General features: G+C 43.3%; 1 protein-coding gene across 1 annotated transcript in view; it reads left to right on the plus strand.

Moving 5' to 3' along the window:
• Window positions 1–19,284, plus strand: part of RYR3 (ryanodine receptor 3) — a 525,783-nt gene that overhangs the window by 302,531 nt on the left and 203,968 nt on the right. The window contains exons 20-25 of the mRNA XM_053224214.1: window positions 8,085–8,301; window positions 13,264–13,368; window positions 15,203–15,306; window positions 15,573–15,656; window positions 17,365–17,524; window positions 18,891–19,038. Of these exons, the coding sequence (XP_053080189.1) occupies window positions 8,085–8,301; window positions 13,264–13,368; window positions 15,203–15,306; window positions 15,573–15,656; window positions 17,365–17,524; window positions 18,891–19,038 (818 nt within the window). The remainder of the gene's footprint in view (window positions 1–8,084; window positions 8,302–13,263; window positions 13,369–15,202; window positions 15,307–15,572; window positions 15,657–17,364; window positions 17,525–18,890; window positions 19,039–19,284) is intronic.

Genomic DNA, 19,284 nt, shown 5'->3' on the forward strand with positions numbered 1-19,284 from the left:
TGATTGGAACAGAGACCCCTGGCAGTCGGGGGAGAACCAGCACATGTTCCACTGTGCATCCTCCCCACTTGATTGCCCAGGAAGAAAAAGAATGAGCAGAAATCTACATATGATGTAACAGCGTTTGGGTCATCCACCTGTTGACTCAGTACCTTCTTCGGAGAAACAAGATCACTCTGAGCAGTCGCTTCCCAGGACCACACTGGCCTAGGTAGCTAATGGCCTTGGTCACCCAGCATCACTGCCCTTCCCTTCTCTGTTGGTTTTGACCACATCCCACTCGCTGGGTTTCACTTATTTTCAAGGCAAGTACGCCTACTTCTCAAGCATCTCATCTGAGACAAGGGCTTAGCTAGAAGTCAGATCTCTGGAGAAAAGGACCTTTTTTAGTGTGCCGGCTTAATGGTATCTAAGTAGTTTGTGTTTAGAGATCAGTACATCCAATCTTGTATGTTGCCTAATGATTTTTAATTATGAACTCAACCATCCAGTCTCCTTCAGAGAAATGAGATAGGATATTTAAGTGTGTGAATTTATTTATTTATTTATTTATTTATTTATTTATTTATTTATTTTTTGGTGAGGACTTAAACTGAAATCTCTTGGCAAAGAACTGCAGCTGGCAGGTAAAGAAATGGGCGACTCCACCATATCCACATGTCGAAGATGCTTCTAGCATCTCCTGTCTGGGTCAGCAGGGCATGCAGCCTTCTGAGTGCCCAGGAAAAAGAGAAGCAAAGTTCCAGGATAGGAAAAATGAGTTGTCTAACCCATTTATAAGGCACAAAACTGGTAAGAGAATTTAAGAAACTGAAGGGTCCAGATGTGTTGATTTGAAAAGTTGTTACCTTAGCTATGAGAGCCTCTTGCTTAAAGCACCTGAATTAGTGGTAAGCTAATGAGTGGGACTTGATGTCTTTCAGGCCTCCTTTCTCTCAGGAAAATGTCACCTCTGACATATTCCTGTCTTTGGTTCTCAGAACATAATATGATCTGAGGAGAGATGGAATTGCCTGCACATTTGGGAAATACATTTTACTGAAGTACATACAGCCCCTTATATGATGTCTTCAGTCGTTCCCAGTGCTGGTCTTGTGTTGAAGAGTAGCCAATGGACTGATTTTTATTTGTGAGAAAAGAGGATCAGTATACCCGTACTTATTCTTACATCAACTGGTAAACTATGATTTGGTGCTGAAACCCAGAAGTCTCTCTATACTGCTTTCACTCAGCTGTGCAGAAAGCAAGAGAGAAAGCAAGATGTTAATTCCAAGTTAATTAAATATGAGTTAATCTCACTGAAATATGTTGAATAACACAGTTGATCAGGCAAGTGAGTCCTCTGGTCCTCGGTCCTGTGCCAAGTTCCATCGTGAGTGGTCAAGCTGAGGAAGGCAGAACAGAAATGCTGAGACCCTCTGAAAGCAGTGCTACATGTTGAAGGATCATACTACTCCCCACAGTGTAACTTCAAAAACTGCAAGAACAAAACTTTATTTCTCCTATAAAATATATGTGTGTGTGTATTTATGACAATTGAAAAGAAATTACTATTTTCACCAATATAGTAAGTAGAATACTTGTTTGGTTGTATTGTGTCTCTTCCAGCAGGGTACAAGATTATGCCATTCTAGAAAGAGGTCCTTCTCCTGTCATAGAAGCATTCAGAATTGTCTCTCGTGTTTATTTTCAACTTTGGTGTGGCTTCTAAATTCGATTTCTCTTTTACAGCCCCATTTCCTCCTATTCACTGGTCTTTACTGAGGTCACAGTCATGAATTTGTGACCCCATAATTATCTGTATAGTTACAAACTATGTTGTTAATAACACCTGATTAAGATGTCCCTGTAAGCAGTCACTGAAGAGCAAAAAATCTTTTTCAATTAGATTTATCCACAGTGAAGTCAAAGGCAGCATGAGTAATTACTAACAAAATCCACAAATCCATATGTGCTCTCTTTTCTAACTATTATGAATGTGCCTCCTTAGGTTTCTTCTCCGTGGGGTTTGTGTGTGGATACTATCCATGCAGTAGGCCCTTAGTGTGACAACACAGTTTGTTATAGGACAGAATTTAGGATGAGGCATGTGTACCTTGGAGACCACCCAAAAGGTTGAGTTACTTAAATGCCAGCAAGCCCTCATTAAAAGGCAGTCTCACCCTGCAATATTGCATCATGGCGTGAAGCACGTGGAGAACATGACACGGAAGCCATGACGTATAGTGAAACGTATAGTGATATAGTGATTTGGGTGATACTTTTTGTTTCTCAGAAAATGGATGAGTTCATAGCTGTAGTAGAATATGGTTTATAGACATAGTTAAATTTCCCAGAGATCTATTTTAACGGCCTGACGTAGCTCTGTTACCGGCCCTTGCTAATTTATAACAGCAACAATATCCAAAGGTGGTTGGTATTTGTGGTTGCTGTTTGTTTTCTGTTGGTATCCACCAGACTTGGCTAAAATTCAGGTAACCAACAGCTTAGCTATTTCCAGCTTGCTGTGGTCAATGCTGTGGAAATTATTACTGAGATAAATATACTTCTGTGGAGAACATGATGTTTGCCCTGGGCTTTCATCAAACACTGGCCAGAAGGAAAGATGAATGTGGGAACATACATAACTCAGATTGTTTTCCCGTCTTAGGGAGAGGATGCGGTTATGAATCACGACTTACGAGTTGAATTCAGGTCAGCCAAAGCTCATTAATTCTTTGTCCTCTTAACCACAGCCTGTATCCTTTTCTTCTTTGGAACACCTTCCCCGCTGTCTGGGAGAGCTTCACTAGCAGATGAGAGTAATGAGATATTCAGGAAGAGAGACTCAAGTGACGTCACACGTTTGCTAGTAAGCCGTGGATAAGGAAACCTAGTCATCCTTCTGGAGCATAACAAAGCCGTGTCTTGATTTTTACTGTGTTGTTTTTATTTGTGGATCCGTCTTTCAAATCTGGGAACTTGTAATAGGTAGTCTGGTCCCTTCTGCAAATGGGAAAGCCACAATGTCTAAATCTCAAAAGGCTGAATTGAAAATGCTAGCAGGGGTTTTTCAGTACAATTTTCTCTGTTTTCAAAATCAGTCAAGTAAATAAAAAATTCCCCCACATCTCCCAAAAATCTCAGTACTCCCTGGAGACTCTTATGGAAGCTTTTGCTCATCTCGGAGGCAGAAGAATCTAAGGACCCACTTACTCTAATCACTTTAGGAGGAAAACCGCCCTTAAGAGCTGATGGAATGTCCTGAGTTCTAGGAAGAATTCCAGAAGATAACAGGTGCTTTAGTGGAAGAGATTAAATTGATTAATTAAGTTGATTTGAAAATCCATTAATGTAGAGAAAAATCCAAGGATCAAGAAGAATGAATCTGAATGAACTCAATTCTCAAATTACCTTTTTATTTTTAAATTTAACATTTTCTGAGGCTGGGAGATGCAGTGGAACCCAAGAAGCAGGGAAGAATAACACCTAGAGAAGAGAGATTTACATCCTAATTGGAAAAAGGATTTAAATGATAAACCTTCAGCGCCAGATGCCAGATTTATGAAAAGAAATAGACTAGTTATTTGTCACTCTGTTGTTTTCTTGCTACCCTCTACATCCATGCTCTGGACTTCTGGCCCTGGATAAGCCCTTCTGCCCATTCTGTAACCTTTATTGCCCCTTTTAAGAATAAGAACAGTCTTCTCAGCCATATGAAAATCCCATCTATTTGACTAGAAGGTAACTCAGATTTGTATGCAGTTGATGTTTGAGGCCTTTGTGGTCTCCTTGGAGCCTCAGGCTGGAGCATCTCGAAGCATCTCGCTGCAGTTCTTTTTACACAGGCTTCACCACCTGTGCTGGCTGCTTCCTTCTGGCTGACCCCAAGCCCTATTCTACATATGTTTCCCTCCCCGCACACGGGGCCTCCCACCTCCCCTGCTTACCTCCTTTCTGATCTCTGATCAGTCATTTGCCTCTCGGGGCATACTTCCTTTTGAGATGGCTGACAGCTGACTCATTTGTGGAGTCTGTCTGGCCTTCCAGGAACGCAGTCCTTGGCCCCGCCCTGAGCAGAAGGGAGCTCTTTCCCTTGAGATCAACTATTGCTCGCTCACTCTCCTGCTCGTGCTCTCTCTCACTCTCTGTCTCCCTCTCTGCCTGTCACCGGGCGAACATGTCCCTCACTAGATTCCAGGGGGACACTCGAAAGCTTCTGAATAGTTCTTAAAGCACTCTTCATTTGACTTCAGATAGGAGAGAACTCCCTGCCTTTTCTCCCTGACAGTTCTCTCCAAATGAATTCTTTACCTTTCTTATCAGGGTGCAGGCACCTGGTAGACTACAGCTGCATTTGTTTCATAACTTTTTGGATGGATCTTCGTAGTGGATCCAGCATCTCACTTCAGGATGTGAAAATACTGGCATCCTCTGATTTATCTGCCTTTGGGACCTCTGCTAAAACTCTAAGAGGGGGAATCCCATTTTAATATCTTCAGATAATTAAAGTGGGTTGCAGGTATTTCTTTTGATTATCCCTTTCAAGCCTGCATTTTATCTCTGGGTATTTCCTTTGACGTGGTCAGTCTGGATCTCACGGAGAGAGGTATGAGGAGGACCACCACTGTTAGTGCTCGTTTGTTGGAGCCCTTCCCAGGCACTGCGGGTAGCGAGGGAAGGAGCCACAGACCGCGGGTGTACCTGGCACAGGTCTTGTCCAGTCCCTGCTGGAGAGCAGGGCTTCTGTCTGTCTTTGGAAGCAACCCAGGACCACTCCTTCCACCCACTGATGACACTGGAAATGACGTTTGGAGACAAATGCTTCAGTGAACAGTACACACTAATTTCTGGTTATGTACATTTTTCCTTTTACAGTTTTTGTGGCCATCAGAGGAGATGAGATGAAGATTTATAACCAAATTATTCTCTTTTTAATAACAGAATATAAAACCAGAAATGATGGTTTTCCTTATGTTCTCTGTGCTTTCTTGATTTGCTCTCTATCCAGAAGATGATGGCAGATTTTAAAATGTAAGAGAAATTTTAACACTAAACAGAGCTGGCAAGACAGCTCATGAATAATTAAGTCCAGCCAGAAGACCTCATAGGAGATCATTTACTTGTTCTTGGAATCTATTCACTAGTGAGTAACAAAGAATACTCATACCCTTGCTGTACAAGCTCCTGGGCATTCAGTTTCTCACAGGAAGGATGCTCAAGGAGAAGAGGGAGGCAAAAAAAAAAAAATGTCCTACACTCTCTTTTTTGCTCAAAAAGCTCTAGTTCTATCCCACAGTTTCAATATGTCAGTAACACAATCTGCTGTGTTTCAGTTGAATCGGGAAGTTCTCAACCAATAATTTCAAGGCTTAGTCATTATTTCCTGAAGGTTCACTAAATTAGTAACATTTCAGGCTAATGACTCAATTTTGTCTTAATGTCATCGTTCATATTCTTAATACACATATAGCATGCTCCGTTACGTAACATTTAATGTAGGAACATCCACAAGGGACAATTGTGGTTCTAATTCTATATCATTGTTTAGTACTTGAAAATGGGAAAGTGGGAGATGTCCTATGATTTCTATAATTAATTTTAAAACAGCATTGTTTACAATGCTATTTGGATAAAGAATTTGTTTGTATTGGGAAGGAAAAAAAAACTTTAATGTCTCCCACTTGGAAAGAGTTTTATTTTCCAGTTTCATAATTGGGCTATTTCCACAGTCATGATTACTCAGCCAACACTGAGACTCTCTTGCAAGGCTGCCCTACCAGAACATTCTAGTTAAAGAAAGTGAGGCCTGGTGGAGAGTCTTGCTGTGAGGGCTTTGCTAGGTCATAACCCTTTGCCACATATCTCAGCCCCCTGCAAACATGCCCTCACTCCCTCAGCAGTCCCTAACTGTCCTCATTCCAAAACAAAAATGGGATCTGGCTTTTGCTTTCCATTTTGTCCATCATCACATTGGCTCAACCGATTATCCTCACCTCCCACCATCACTAGTTGGGTGTCTGGTGCCTCCAAATACTCGCTAAATGGTCTGCTAACCTGTCCACATACAGCAGCTAGAAGAGTCTTGTATTTCTTCTTAAAGTCTTTCAGAAGCTTCCTGCCTGGCATACAATCTCATCTTCTTGCCGTGACTCACAGACCCTACCTGATCTAGCACCGCACCCTCCCACCTCACCTCATGCCCCTTGGGCTCTGCACCCAAGCTCTTTCCTGCCTCAGGACCTTGGCACATGTCATGCCTCTGCCTAGAATGCTCTTCCAGATTTTAAACTCCTTAGCTCCTCTTTAGTCCACAGGGTTAACTCATGTTTCTTCCTCAGAGAGGCCTTCCTTGACTGCAGTCTAGGAGCCTCCCCTCTTTCCTGAGTTATTTCACATCGCCCTCTTTATTCCTTCCTCGATATCTCCCAATCAGTAATTAGGACTGTTTTTCTAGTTGGATCCCTGTTCTGTGACACCAGGGGCACTGTAGTCTTTGTTCGTTGCCGAGTCTCCAGTGCAAAGAACAGCAAGTCATATGGGTTCGATCACTCGTTGTTAAATGGAAGGAAGAGGGTGTGAGGGTTGTATGCAGAAGCTATGTGTATATACTGATTTTTCCTGTGTGATATTAGTGTTGACCCTGCAGGGCTACATATCTTTTCATGTTTTATTTATTTTTTATTTTTTTAACATTTTATTTATTTTTCAGACAGGGAGAGACAGCATGAACAGGGAAGGGTCAGAGAGAGGGCGACACAGAATCTGAAACAGGCTCCAGGCTCTGAGCTGTCAGCACAGAGCCCGACGCGAGGCTCGAACTCATGGACCACGAGATGATGACCTGAGCCGAAGTCGGCCGCTTAACCGACTGAGCCACCCAGGCGCCCCATCATGTTTTAATTACTTAAAACTGTGGTCATATTTTCTCATTAAGTTAAAGCTGATCTGCAAAAGCTCTCTTTCTTTTTACAAACCTAGGAGAATACAAAGTATCGTTTTGAAATAGTTCGCTTTCACCCTCTCCTCCTTGCAGGGAAAGCTTTGGGGTGTACCTATAACCCTAACTGAACCTATACATATATAAGGCTAAAATGCAGCCAGATGCTGAATTAACATATTGAAAGACTTCAGTATACTGGAAATTTAGTGCCTGCATCACTGTGAGCCCCCAAGTGTCTCTCCCCCTCCTGGGAGGTCTCTGTAGGCACTGCTGGAGTGGACTAGAGTGTCAGGCCTGGATGCCAGCAGGGTGGTGGTGCCCCTGAGAAAGGCACTGGTACCCTAGGGCGCAAACACTTCATACCTATTTGGCTGCCTATGGCTATGACCGCCTGCTGTTGCTTCTTCAGAGTCGCCCTCGTATGGCTATTTAGGGGAACTGCAGCCTCTGCAGGGTATCACTTGGCATATATACCATTTGTGCTTAATATTCTGGTATTCATCTTTTGCCTGCATCTTAAAAATTGATGTGTGAGTGATGTCCCTCAAGTAAAAAGATTTGAAGTCCTCATGCTGTAGTTTTAACATGATCTTGTCAGAGAATAATGTCCTTCTCATCACTGCTACTCTTTTCAATAGTCTGGTAATATTTATAATGATTTGTCTACTAGGGTAAAGAAAAACATGATTATTTATTTTAGAGAGTACATGAGCAGGGGACAGGAGCAGAGAGAGAGCGAGAAAGAGATAGAATCTTCAGCAGACTCCATGCTCAGCTCAGTTTGGAGCCTTATGTAGCGCTCTGACCCATGACTGCAAGATCGTGACCTGAGCTGAAATCAAGAGTTGGATGCCTAACCAACTGAGCCACTCAGGCACTCCAGGAAAAACATTATTTTTAAAGTCTAATGATATTTATGTATGAATTAACTTTTTTAAGAACTTAGCTGACATGGGTCACCTGAGGATCATAGACTGAGAGTTTTCCCCAATGCTTTATTGCATACTTCAGGATGTTCGTTGTACTGAATCGGAGTTCAGGCACTTTCCCACAAAATAATTGCTGGGGGCGGGGGACGGGTAGTTTATCTTGAATGTTCTCTTATCGAGGCTGGGATTTCTCTTTTTAACCTCTCTCTTCCTGGTCTTTCCAAATGGTACAGAGTACGTTTCCTGATGGGTGGACGTCATGGAGAATTTAAGTTCCTGCCTCCCTCTGGCTATGCCCCTTGCTACGAAGCCTTACTTCCAAAAGAAAAGATGAGATTGGAGCCTGTCAAAGAATATAAACGCGATGTTGAAGGAGTTAGAGATCTGTTGGGTACCACCCAGTTCCTCTCTCAAGCCTCTTTCATCCCATGCCCCATAGACACCAGTCAGGTAGGTTCGAGCAGGCAACCCAGGCAGATGAAATCCTAGGGCTAAATCCTTCTGTCTCTGTTGTCTCTGAACCATTCCTGTCATGCATTCAGTATTATTATCATGTGATGTGAACAACTGTTGTTTTTCATGTTTCCACCATATGCATACGTTGAGCTCTTTGAGGATTTCCCAGACAAGTTGACCACTTGCTACGTGCAAGGCCCTGTGAGGTACAGGTGCAAATATGCAGTATTCTCTGGGAATTCACAACCCACTTAAGGAGGTAAAAAGCAAATGTGCTATTTTTTAAGCCTGAATGTAATAAATGCAAAACGAACAGTATGCACAAATAAGTGCTAGAGACACCTGTTAGGCTACAATATTTCTAGAAGTCTAGTTTGTGAGGCTAGAATTCAACCAGGGCCTTTAATAAGCTTAAACGGGGAGGGATCCAGATGTGAAGTAACAGGAATGGGGTAAGGGTCTAGAAGTAGAAACACAAAGTAGGGACAGGTGGAGAGCTACCCTACCACCCAGCAATTGCACTACTAGATATTTACCCAAAGGATACCAAAATGCTAATTCAAAGGGGTACGTGCACCCTGATGTTGATAGCAGCATTGTCTATAAGAGCCAAATTATGGGTCATTATTCAGCCATAAAAATAACGAAATCTTGCCATTTGGACGGCTGGATGGAGCTAGAGAGTATTATGCTAAGGTAAATAAGTCAGAGAAAGACAAATACCGTATGATCTTACTCATACATGGAAATGAAGAAAACAAATGAATGAAGGGGGAAAAAGAGAAAGGCAAACCAAGAACCAAATTCTTAACTACATAGAACAAACTGATGGTCACTAGAGGAGAGGTGGGTGCGGGCATGGGTTAAATAGGTAATGGGGATTAAGGCTTACACTTGGGGTGAGCACCAGGTGTTGTATGGAAGTGTTGAATCATTGTATTGTACACCTGAAACTAATATTATGCTGTTAACTGGAATTTAAACTTCAAAACAACAGAGGTGGTGATAAATATTCTCTTGTGGTTGGATACTTGGAGGAGGCGGAGTGTGTAGGAGAAGGGTTGGAAATAAAACTGAAAGAAATGAGGTGGTATATATGAGGGGAAGGTGCTGATAAACGGACATTTTCTTTGCCTTTCCAGGGCCTCTTTTGAGAGGGACACACTCACAAGCTTATGACATGGGGCATAAACAACAGCTTTGAATATTTCCTCCACACTGGTGCTATTCAAATCACTATTCTCATTGTTAGGGAAAAATAAATGCAATGGGGTCTTGTCTCTGAGGCACAAGGGGTTAGTAGTTTTGGGAAATATAGCTCTTTTGACCTGTAGAAGGTCTCCAGCATGTTATTTTCCCATAATATTCATGTGACCCTATTACATTCAGCTATGCGCGCATGTTCGTGAATTTGCTTCTTCCCTCCTGCAGCAAATTCCCATGTGTGAATTCCCATAAAAATTATTGTAAAGCAGCATTTCTCTGTCTGCTTCACAGAGCCTGCGCGGCACCTTGAAAGTAGTTGGCGTTGAGAAGGTTGATGGGAAACTGGGGAGGAGTTTGTGAGCCAGAGACGATCCTAGAAATCAGATCCTCTGGTTCCTAGGTAATCTAGATACGAAGACTGAGGGCCAAAGAATGAAACTAGCTTTTGCATGGATGCAAGGCCACTAGGGCCCTAGTGAGGAAAGAGCATGAACGTGGTACCTACTTGTCTGTGCCACCCCTCACTAAATAATCAGAAATGTGTGGTAGGAAGGGCTTCCTGGAAGAAGTGGGCCTCAAAAAAGGGGGGGGGGGTGTTTTGATGAGGGTGGGAAGGAGGGCTTGACCAAAGAGTGGAAAGAGTGTCTAAACGTGCAGAACTGAAGATTTGAAAATTAAAGATCGCAGACAAATCAACAGGCCAGAAAAACCTTTGATGTCAGGACCCAAAATTGAATTTGTATGGACGTTGGCACTAGGGACTTGTTCCCAGGAAATCAAATCATAGGGAAGTTCTCTTGGGAAAGGTACAATTTATTATCTCGAAGGAGACCTTATAATTTTTTAGAACCTACTATTCTGTGAAATTATTATCAAAGGAGAAGTTAAACATATATGTGGAGAGTCAACTCCATTTTCCCTGGAGCATGGTAACCAGTTTGTAGACCAAATATTGCTGACTGGAGCCCTGTTCTTAGGCACTAACAGTACCCAGGGCTTGAAGCACCCCAGCCCCTGGCTGAACACAGGCAAAAAGGAGTCCGACTCCAGGCAGCCCAATCCCAGACACCCTAAGGAAGTTAGCAAGCCAGCATTACTCTGCCCCAGGTAGTAACCAATTGAGGTCACTGAAACTATGATTTGGGGTACTTGTGGAGGCCTTGTTCCACACTGTCTCCCACATTGGTTCCTCCCACATGGAAATCCCTTTGCAGTCCATGATCTCCTAAGGGAAACCTAGTTTAAACAGATTCTCTGGGTTTACCAACAAAGCCCAAATACAGTTATAATTTGCTGGCTAATAATTTTCCCCATTTTGTTCCTTATTGAAACTTCATGCCACTTATTAGTGTTGCCCTTTTGATAATTGCATTAAGTTGATTTTTAATGGCTTTAGTTGAAAGTCAAATAGTGATTATAACACATAGTTTAAATATGTTACTGCAATTTTCCTCCATGATCTCATATACATCACTTACTTGATACACGTTTTTGTTTTTTTTTTTTTTACCAAAAGCAATTTTTATCCAGAAGCTACCGTGCCTCAAAAGAAAAACAAAATCAGGATTTTTGTAAATAGTGGAAATACTAATAACCATTGTCATAGAGGGGGCATTGCAAGGGCCAGGCAGGTGATACAGAAGTGAAGTATGTCAAGTGCACAAGCCCTCAGAAACTGCTTCTCAGCTCCAGCTGATGGTTACCAGGCAAAAGTGTGGGTCCAGTGTTTGTGATCTTCCAAGCAAACTAGATATCTGAATTTTTATATGAAATCTCCCATTGCTTAAAAGTTGTCAATGGATAAACATGGGAATAAGACCTATTATTGTTATTGCTGCAGAAGCAGTAATAGTAAATTTTAAAACATAGGAGGAAGGAAAGGAGAAAAAAGTTGTATGACCTTTGTGGAGAGATATGAGCAAAGTGCCAGGAAAACACGGAGAAACTCTCCGTGAAGGTAATTGGGGAAGACTTCCCAAAGGTGGGACGTTTGAGCTAAATTGAGAAGGATGGATACTGAGGGTGTTGGGATTAAAACCAGAGCTGGACAGCAGTTACAGCAGTAAAAACAGATTTTAGTTAGGAGCTACATAAATAGGGGAAGGGGATCTCCAGTGTAGATCTGGGCTCGGTTCTGAATACAACAAGAACAACCAGGGCTTTAGAGCCAAGGAGAGCAAGATGGGGAGGTGGTGAGAGCCAATGGAAGAGAAATTACTAAGAGAAGCATCAGCGGTTGGGATGGATTCTTATTAAACTGACCTCCTGGGATTCTGTCTGTAGGCAGGCCAGAGTGATCTGATATCACCTGGAGGATGGTGAGGGAGAAGGAAATTCCATCAGACAAGGAAGTAGGTGGAGGGCTGTTCCATTATCAAGGGTGGTGGATTCTCACCAAACTGATTTAGCAGGATACTTTCTCCAACTGGGATCTTGAGACCAAGGCCCAAGGATAGAGCCTAGCTGGAAAAAAGGGCTCAGAGACCCCCATCTGGAGCCTGGTCTAGGAGAGTGTCTTTGTCATCTGCTCTGTGGTGTAGAGGGGTGTGTGTGTGTGTGTGTGTGTGTGTGTGTGTGTGTGTGTGTATGCACATTTTATGTGTATCATTGGGGAAGTTGATAAAGGTGAAGACTGAATATGCAAAGACACAACTGTGAAACAGTGTGATCTTTTGCAGTAATTTCAAAGGTTGGCAAGGATGTGTTTCTGAGGACATGGTGGAAAAACTGAAGGAGGACACTCAATACTTGGTTAACACATCTAGTCTGTGTCTTAGGAGTTCAAGGAACACTTGCAGACACCCAGGAAGTGTTTTGATGTGATTTTATTGTTGTAGACTCTTCACTCTGGTCACAATGCAGAGGGTAGATTGGTCAGGAGTTGGGGGGACCAAACTGTGAGGGTCTTGCAATGGTCCAAAGAGAAAATAATGAGGTTGAGTGATTAGAGGTGGGAGCCTTTCAAAAAGATGCTTCAAAAATGAACATGATCAGAGGCATTTGTGTGGCTCAGTCAGCTAAGCGTCCTACTCTTGATTTCAGCTCAGGTCTTGATCTTCAGGGTCATGAGTTCACACCCTACATTGGGCTCCATGCTGGGTGTGAAAACTACATTAAAAAAAGATGAACATGATTGATTTTGTGATTGATCCAATGGTACTGGGGGTCCAAGTAATACCCCAGAGGGAAGACACTAGGATGACTTCTAGACTCGAAGCAATGGTGGACCACTGAACAACAAGAGAAAAACAGAAAGAGAAAAGGTTTTGAAGGAAAGAAATGATTTCAGTTTTGAATGGTATATTGGGTTTACTTAGTGGGAAAATCCTGCAGGCAGCTGGAACTGTAAGTCTGAACTTCAGGAGAGACCATGGCTGGAGACATACACACTTAAGAGTGATATCTGTGGCTGGGTGTGATCTCCCAAGGAAAGAGCATAGAGAGAGGGGAGGTGAGGCCCAGGGAAGCATTCACATGTCAAGAACACACAACACAAATATCTCCAAAGAAGACTGAGAAGGGATGGACAAAGGAAGCCCAGAGAGGAAGGAATCTCTGGAAGCATCTGGGTCAAGCAGAGTGGTTTGGAATCATACAGCCTCTCTTGGGAAGGAGCCTCTGCAAGCAGCCTCTCCTGGGGGATGTGTAGGGAATTCAACTGCGGCACCTCATCCACATAGATTTTATGTTAGATTTTAGTACAGCCGGTTCGTATACTGCTGATTTCACACTTGTTCCTTTTCCTTTTAGGTGGTTTTGCCACCTCACCTAGAGAAGATCCGAGACAGACTGGCTGAAAACATCCACGAACTTTGGGGAATGAATAAAATAGAGCTTGGCTGGACTTTTGGCAAGGTATGCATTCCAGGAGCCAAGCTGGGGAGGAGGATTGGATTGCCTTGTCACCTGGGGAGGGTTCTTGAAAGACTCGAATGAGGAAGGGAACCGCATGAGCCCAACCTTGCTCCTTCTTACCGCCTTCTGTGTAGCTTTTGCTCTAAGCTTTACTCAGTTATCTAAGCGCAGTCAAGGGTGTGGGGGAGGCCAGCTCTGAGAAGACAGAACTGGGGATTCACTTCCCTTCTTACTTGAAAATGGCTTCCTTCATTCGGGGAATATCAGGCACTGTCAGGTGCCTCCTTCAGAACCCTCACATCCCCTTTTTCTCTTCAGAAAAAAGCTGTCCTCTCTTCATGGGGGGGGGGGGGCGAAAAGAGGCTGATTCATTGTTTTGAATAAGAATTTGTTTAATACTGTTTTCAGACATATCACTAAGATTAATAGGCGCTCAGGTTACAGAATCTCTTGTGCTAGAAAGCATTTTTCAAAGAGGATGTAAACTGACTTTGTGTTGGGTGATTTGTGTAAGGTCATGTCTGAAGGCATAAGGATAGGTGAGTTCTGAAGCTGCCTATGACCCTGACACCCTCAAATTATGAACATTCCAGCTTAGTTACTGAAAGGGTCCCTGCACTCTAACACTTCCTGGTATCGATATAGCTACCGTAAAATAGTCTCCTTCTAGATGACTACGTCTCTGCTGGGTGCTTTTATAACACCACAGACCTCTCCTTTAGAGAACTACTCACAGCTGCAATATTACATTTATTAGTATGGTTATTTTATTACTATTCTCTACTCCATTAGACTGTATTCTTCATGGGCCTGGGGCTATCCTGGCTCACCACTGAACTCCTAGTGTCTAGCTCAGTGCCTACCACATAGCAGACACTTGACAAATGTTTGTTGGATGACTTAATTAGTTAATGTCTGGATCTGTTCTATCCAATACTATAGTCGTGAGCCACAAATGCCTACTGAGCACTTGAAATGCGACTGGTCTGAATTGAAATGTGTTATAGTTATAAAATACACTGCATTTTGAAGACTTGCTGTGAGAAACTACTATAGACTGTCTCAGAAATGATTTCTTATACTGATGGCTTGCTAAAATGGTAATATTTTTTATCGTGGGTTAAATATATTATTTTTCTAAGTTTATTTATTTTGAGAGAGAGAAAGTGCACATTAGCAGGGGAGGGGAAGAGAGAGAGGGAGAGAGAGAATCCCAAGCAGGCTCTGTGCTGTCAGCAAGAGCCCAATGCAGGCTCGAAGTCACAACCCCATGAGATGATGACCTGAGCCAAAATCAAGGGTCAGATATTTAACTGATGGAGCCACCTAGGTGCTCCTAAAATATATCATTAGGATTAATTTCACCTGTTTATTTTTGCTCTTTTCATGTGGCTGCTAGACAACTTGAAATTATAAATGTGGTTCACATTTGTGGCTGACTTTATATTTCTGTTGGGACAGTGGTGTCTCCTGGACAGATTGTGTAGTCCCTTATAAAGAATGCTGTCCTGCAGCATCATTATGGTTCCATGAATTTGGGGTAGGCAGGAACATGGCTACCATGTGTAAAATTGTTTCTCTATGAGATTATGTTCTGAACGCAGACACTTGAGTAGAAACAATCCACAGAGCACAAGCCGCTGGCAACTTGGGGACGATGTGTGTCATTTGCTAGAGAGAGAGAGATGGTCTGTTTGCCTATCAGCAAATAACTGTGTTTGTCTTGCCCTATATGGATTGCCTGGGCCATGTTTCAAAGTGTGTCCTTTTCTGTTTTCGGGGGCAGTGCCTGTTGTCAAAACTTAAATTATGTTTTTCTTATGTTGTCACCTAGACACGGGATGACAATAAAAGACAACACCCCTGTCTTGTGGAGTTTTCAAAGCTGCCTGAAACTGAGAAGAATTATAACCTACAAATGTCAACGGAAACCTTAAAGTGAGTGCTGAACTGAATTGAATGTGGACTAAACAGTGAGTGGGTGATTTAATGCCTTATAACTACACTGTAAAGGTATGTCTCTTGCCTTGAAAACATGACGCATTCTGATAAATGAGTGGAGATGGTGATTCTTCATGCCACTGAAGGACTTAGCATAGTAAATAACACATACACCATGGTTGTTGATCAGCTCAGATGCAGGTTAGGGTTCTTGCTGTCTTTTAGCAAGTTGACCCTTCTCCTCTCCCTCTGCTACATCACAGAACCCTTCTGGCCCTGGGGTGCCACATTGCTCACGTTAATCCAGCTGCTGGGGAGGATCTCAAGAAAGTCAAGTTGCCCAAAAAGTAAGTGATTATTTTAATGATCGAAAACTTTCATGCTTCAGTCTGAATTTTTTAACTGGGAGGATGGGAGGCCCGTGGGCAAAGGCAGGTGATGGCCCCAGATCCATGCCTGCACTGGCAGGGCACGGTTCTCCCAGTTACGTCGACTGTACTGTAAACCCAGACAGAAGTCTGCTGAAATATGAGTGTTTCCAAGCTTCCCTGCTTTTTGCTCCTTCACCTGGGACCTACGCTACTATTGTTACTTCTAAGCCGGGAGGTGCGACACTCAGAAGGTTACACAGCCTTCAGTCTGCAGGAGGTGCGACACTCAGAAGGTTACACAGCCTTCAGTCTGTAAGAATAGCAGTTGGCACAGGAGCTCAAAAATGGTTGGTAGCCACAGAAAAGACTCACTCCTCTGGTATTGGGCCAGCCTGATAATTCCTTTGTGGAAACGGTTGTCTCTGCCAAGATTTAATTCGGCCCCTAAATCTATGTCCTATGCTCTCTCTCACCCGTACATTCCTGGAGAGTCACATGTTCTCACACATTCAGATATGCACTCATGGCACATTCTCACGCTCAACTGCTTGCTCACCCTCACGTGCACCAGCCTTGGGTGCGTGTGCATTCACACACAGGTGTCCCAGTTACTTAGGAGCCAAGGCAATGCCAGCTTTAATCAAATGTTTCTCTTCCCCATCTTCCCTGTGAAACTCCTAAGCTGCCAAGCCTCACTCTCAGAGGCAACTCCAGGTGCAGAGCCTGCCGACCACACTGCTGGGGTCAGTGCTCAACAGCCAGCACATGTTGACTCTGCCCAAGATCGGGCATCCCAAGAAGGTAGATGAGGGGCAGTATTTAATGCCTGTAGCAGACCGTGCCTCTCACACTGCTCAGCAGTTCCTGTGTAGAGGGAGTTCCTGGTCTATAAGTCATCACATTCAGGTTCTGGCTTTGATCTGGGCATTCGGTGTCCCTGGGGCCGTCAGCGCCTCCAGACTCCCATTCCTACGTGGCTATGATCAGCTGTTCTCCTTGAGAGTCACTCCACCATGTACCCTGGTCCTCTCCATTCATGCCACACATCTACCGGGCCTCATACTCCACTTTTTCCCATCTTCACATTATCTACCAAATTACAGACCGTTGAGGCTGTGGCTCCTGGACCGAAGAGCAAACCATGAAGGTCACCTCAAGCTCTCACATTGTGTGATGTCCTGACTTTTTGTTTAATTCCCAAAGTAAAGGTTTAGCTTTCTAAGATGGAATGATCATTCTCTACTAATTTATAAGAAACCATTTGGCTCAAGGTCCTGTCCTTGCCAATCTAGTTGTAACCCTTTCTGTTTTGGAAGTGAGTTGAAGGAGCTGTCGGTAACACCACGGCACACTGAATGTGCCCCTCATTTGTCAGGCATTTGTAGCCCCTCATTTGTAGCTTTCTTAGAAATAAGGCTGGGTTTGCACTGACGATCCACTTTGCCCAGCAGTTTGTGTCATCTGCGACGTGCATTGGCAAAAAGGGTGGTGGATTAGGGGCTTCATCTAAGGACTTGCAATAGAGCTGGACAATTCATTCTACCAAAGGGTAGAACCTGAGACTGTAGCCTTATTTTCATGGCATTCTTACCATGTGTTGCTGGTCTAAAATCTGGTATGGGTCTAAGATCTGGAATATACACACGTGTATATATATAGAAGTATATGTTTTGTTTACTTATAGCTATATGATGTCCAATGGCTATAAGCCAGCCCCTTTGGATTTGTCTGATGTGAAGCTATTACCTCCTCAAGAAATTTTGGTGGATAAACTTGCAGAAAATGCACATAATGTTTGGGCCAAAGACAGAATAAAACAAGGATGGACCTATGGCATCCAACAGGTGAGAAGTACTAAGTAAGCCTGCTGGAAAAACTAGGAGATGTGATCATCCATCAAAATGCCATTTTGCGTTGGTGGGTATTAGATTGGAAGATGGAAGTTGCCCTTGCACTCTGTCCGTCATGCCTCAATGCATTTGTTATTTATAGAATCACGGGACTGGATGAGATTTGTAATGGTCACACTGACATTAACTCCAGGCATAATTCCAATTTTGTAGAAATGAATAGGCTTACCTTTCCTTTGTTAATCTGGCTCACTTGCGATCATGTTCCCTGTGTGTGTGCCCACTGGCTGCATCTTGCCTCATTCCCTGTCTTTTTTGTTGGCATTGTGGAGAGCTGAGCTTTTATGCCACTCTCCAAGGCCAAGGTAAGCTTTCCACACTTCAGCATTACAGCTCAGAAGTGTTTCTGGGTCAGTCCCAGGCATCTACCACTGAAGGTGAAAAGGAGGGGAGCCCAGCTCAGGAGAGGGGCAAACCAGCCTGCCAAGAAGCCTGTGCCCCTTACTTTAGCCTCTGCCCACAATTCATGGGCAGAGTCCTTGGCTTGCACAGGAGATAGCCCCAGAATCAGGGCCTGGCAAGGAATTAGATGGAGTTTAGAGACAAACCATCTCTCCTTTAGTGTTCTTTCATTTCCTTAAGTATCCAGGGTACCATCAGGGAAGGTCAGGGGTAGTTGTATGTACACGTGTTTATTTATGCCTGAGTCTCCAACTCTGCGCATGTCTGGAAGCCAAGAAGACCACAACTATGGAAACCATGGCAGAATGGGGTAAGGGAGACTCAAAACAGCATGGTAGGCATATTTGTTGATGATGACTTATCACTGCAGTCATTGGCCGTTGTGTTCTTAGTACTCCCTAAGGAACTGAGGAGGTCTCCAATACAAATGTGTGCCTTCTATAATGACATGGACCCACTGTGGCACTGCCACCTTTTCTGATGCTTCTCCGTGAACATACGTGTTTATCTATCTTGTTTCTCTGTTAAGAGACTGTTGTGAGGAGACTCTAATGGTTTGAATCAAGGCATGATCTTCCACAGGGGAATAACTAGGTGAATCCCCACCTGCCTTGCCTTGGGAGTAGAGGTTTTTAACCAATTTCAGGATACTTCACTTTATTCACAGCCTGGCATTATTAGAATGTGTTTTTAATAGCAGAAACTTGCCATTTATATTCATTTAATCCTGAAGAGAAGTAGTAAATGAGTATATTGCTAAATATCAAGGTGCTGGGGGGAGGGCTGGTGGACAGATATGAGGAAGCCGGGATGGTGGCTCAGAACATGTAAGGTGGACAAGCTCTTGGTAAAGACAAAATGTATTTTCTCAGAACCTCTTTTGTCTGGCTTCATGTAGGATTTGAAGAACAAAAGAAATCCCCGGCTGGTGCCATACGCATTACTGGATGAGCGTACGAAGAAGTCCAATAGGGACAGCCTTCGTGAAGCTGTTCGCACATTTGTTGGTTATGGCTATAACATTGAGCCGTCAGACCAAGAACTAGGTAACGAGTTGAGATTGTTCATTCTGGTCCCAGACGACTGAAATGTTACTTCTGCAAAAATGCTGACTTTGAACAAGTCTAACATGTACTCTTAGAAATGATATTGGTACCAAAGAGCACTAAACAGAATGGTGTATTTTAACAAGAGAGGGGAGGAGGAAGGAGAAAGAACCATGTTTAAACGGTGTGATGAGTTTGTATGGTGAGCGCTTCTGTGACCCAGTCCCAGAGGGAATAAGCGATCCT

The sequence above is a fragment of the Acinonyx jubatus genome, chromosome B3 (assembly GCF_027475565.1).
Source record: "Acinonyx jubatus isolate Ajub_Pintada_27869175 chromosome B3, VMU_Ajub_asm_v1.0, whole genome shotgun sequence".
NCBI classification, from domain to species: Eukaryota; Metazoa; Chordata; class Mammalia; order Carnivora; family Felidae; genus Acinonyx; species Acinonyx jubatus.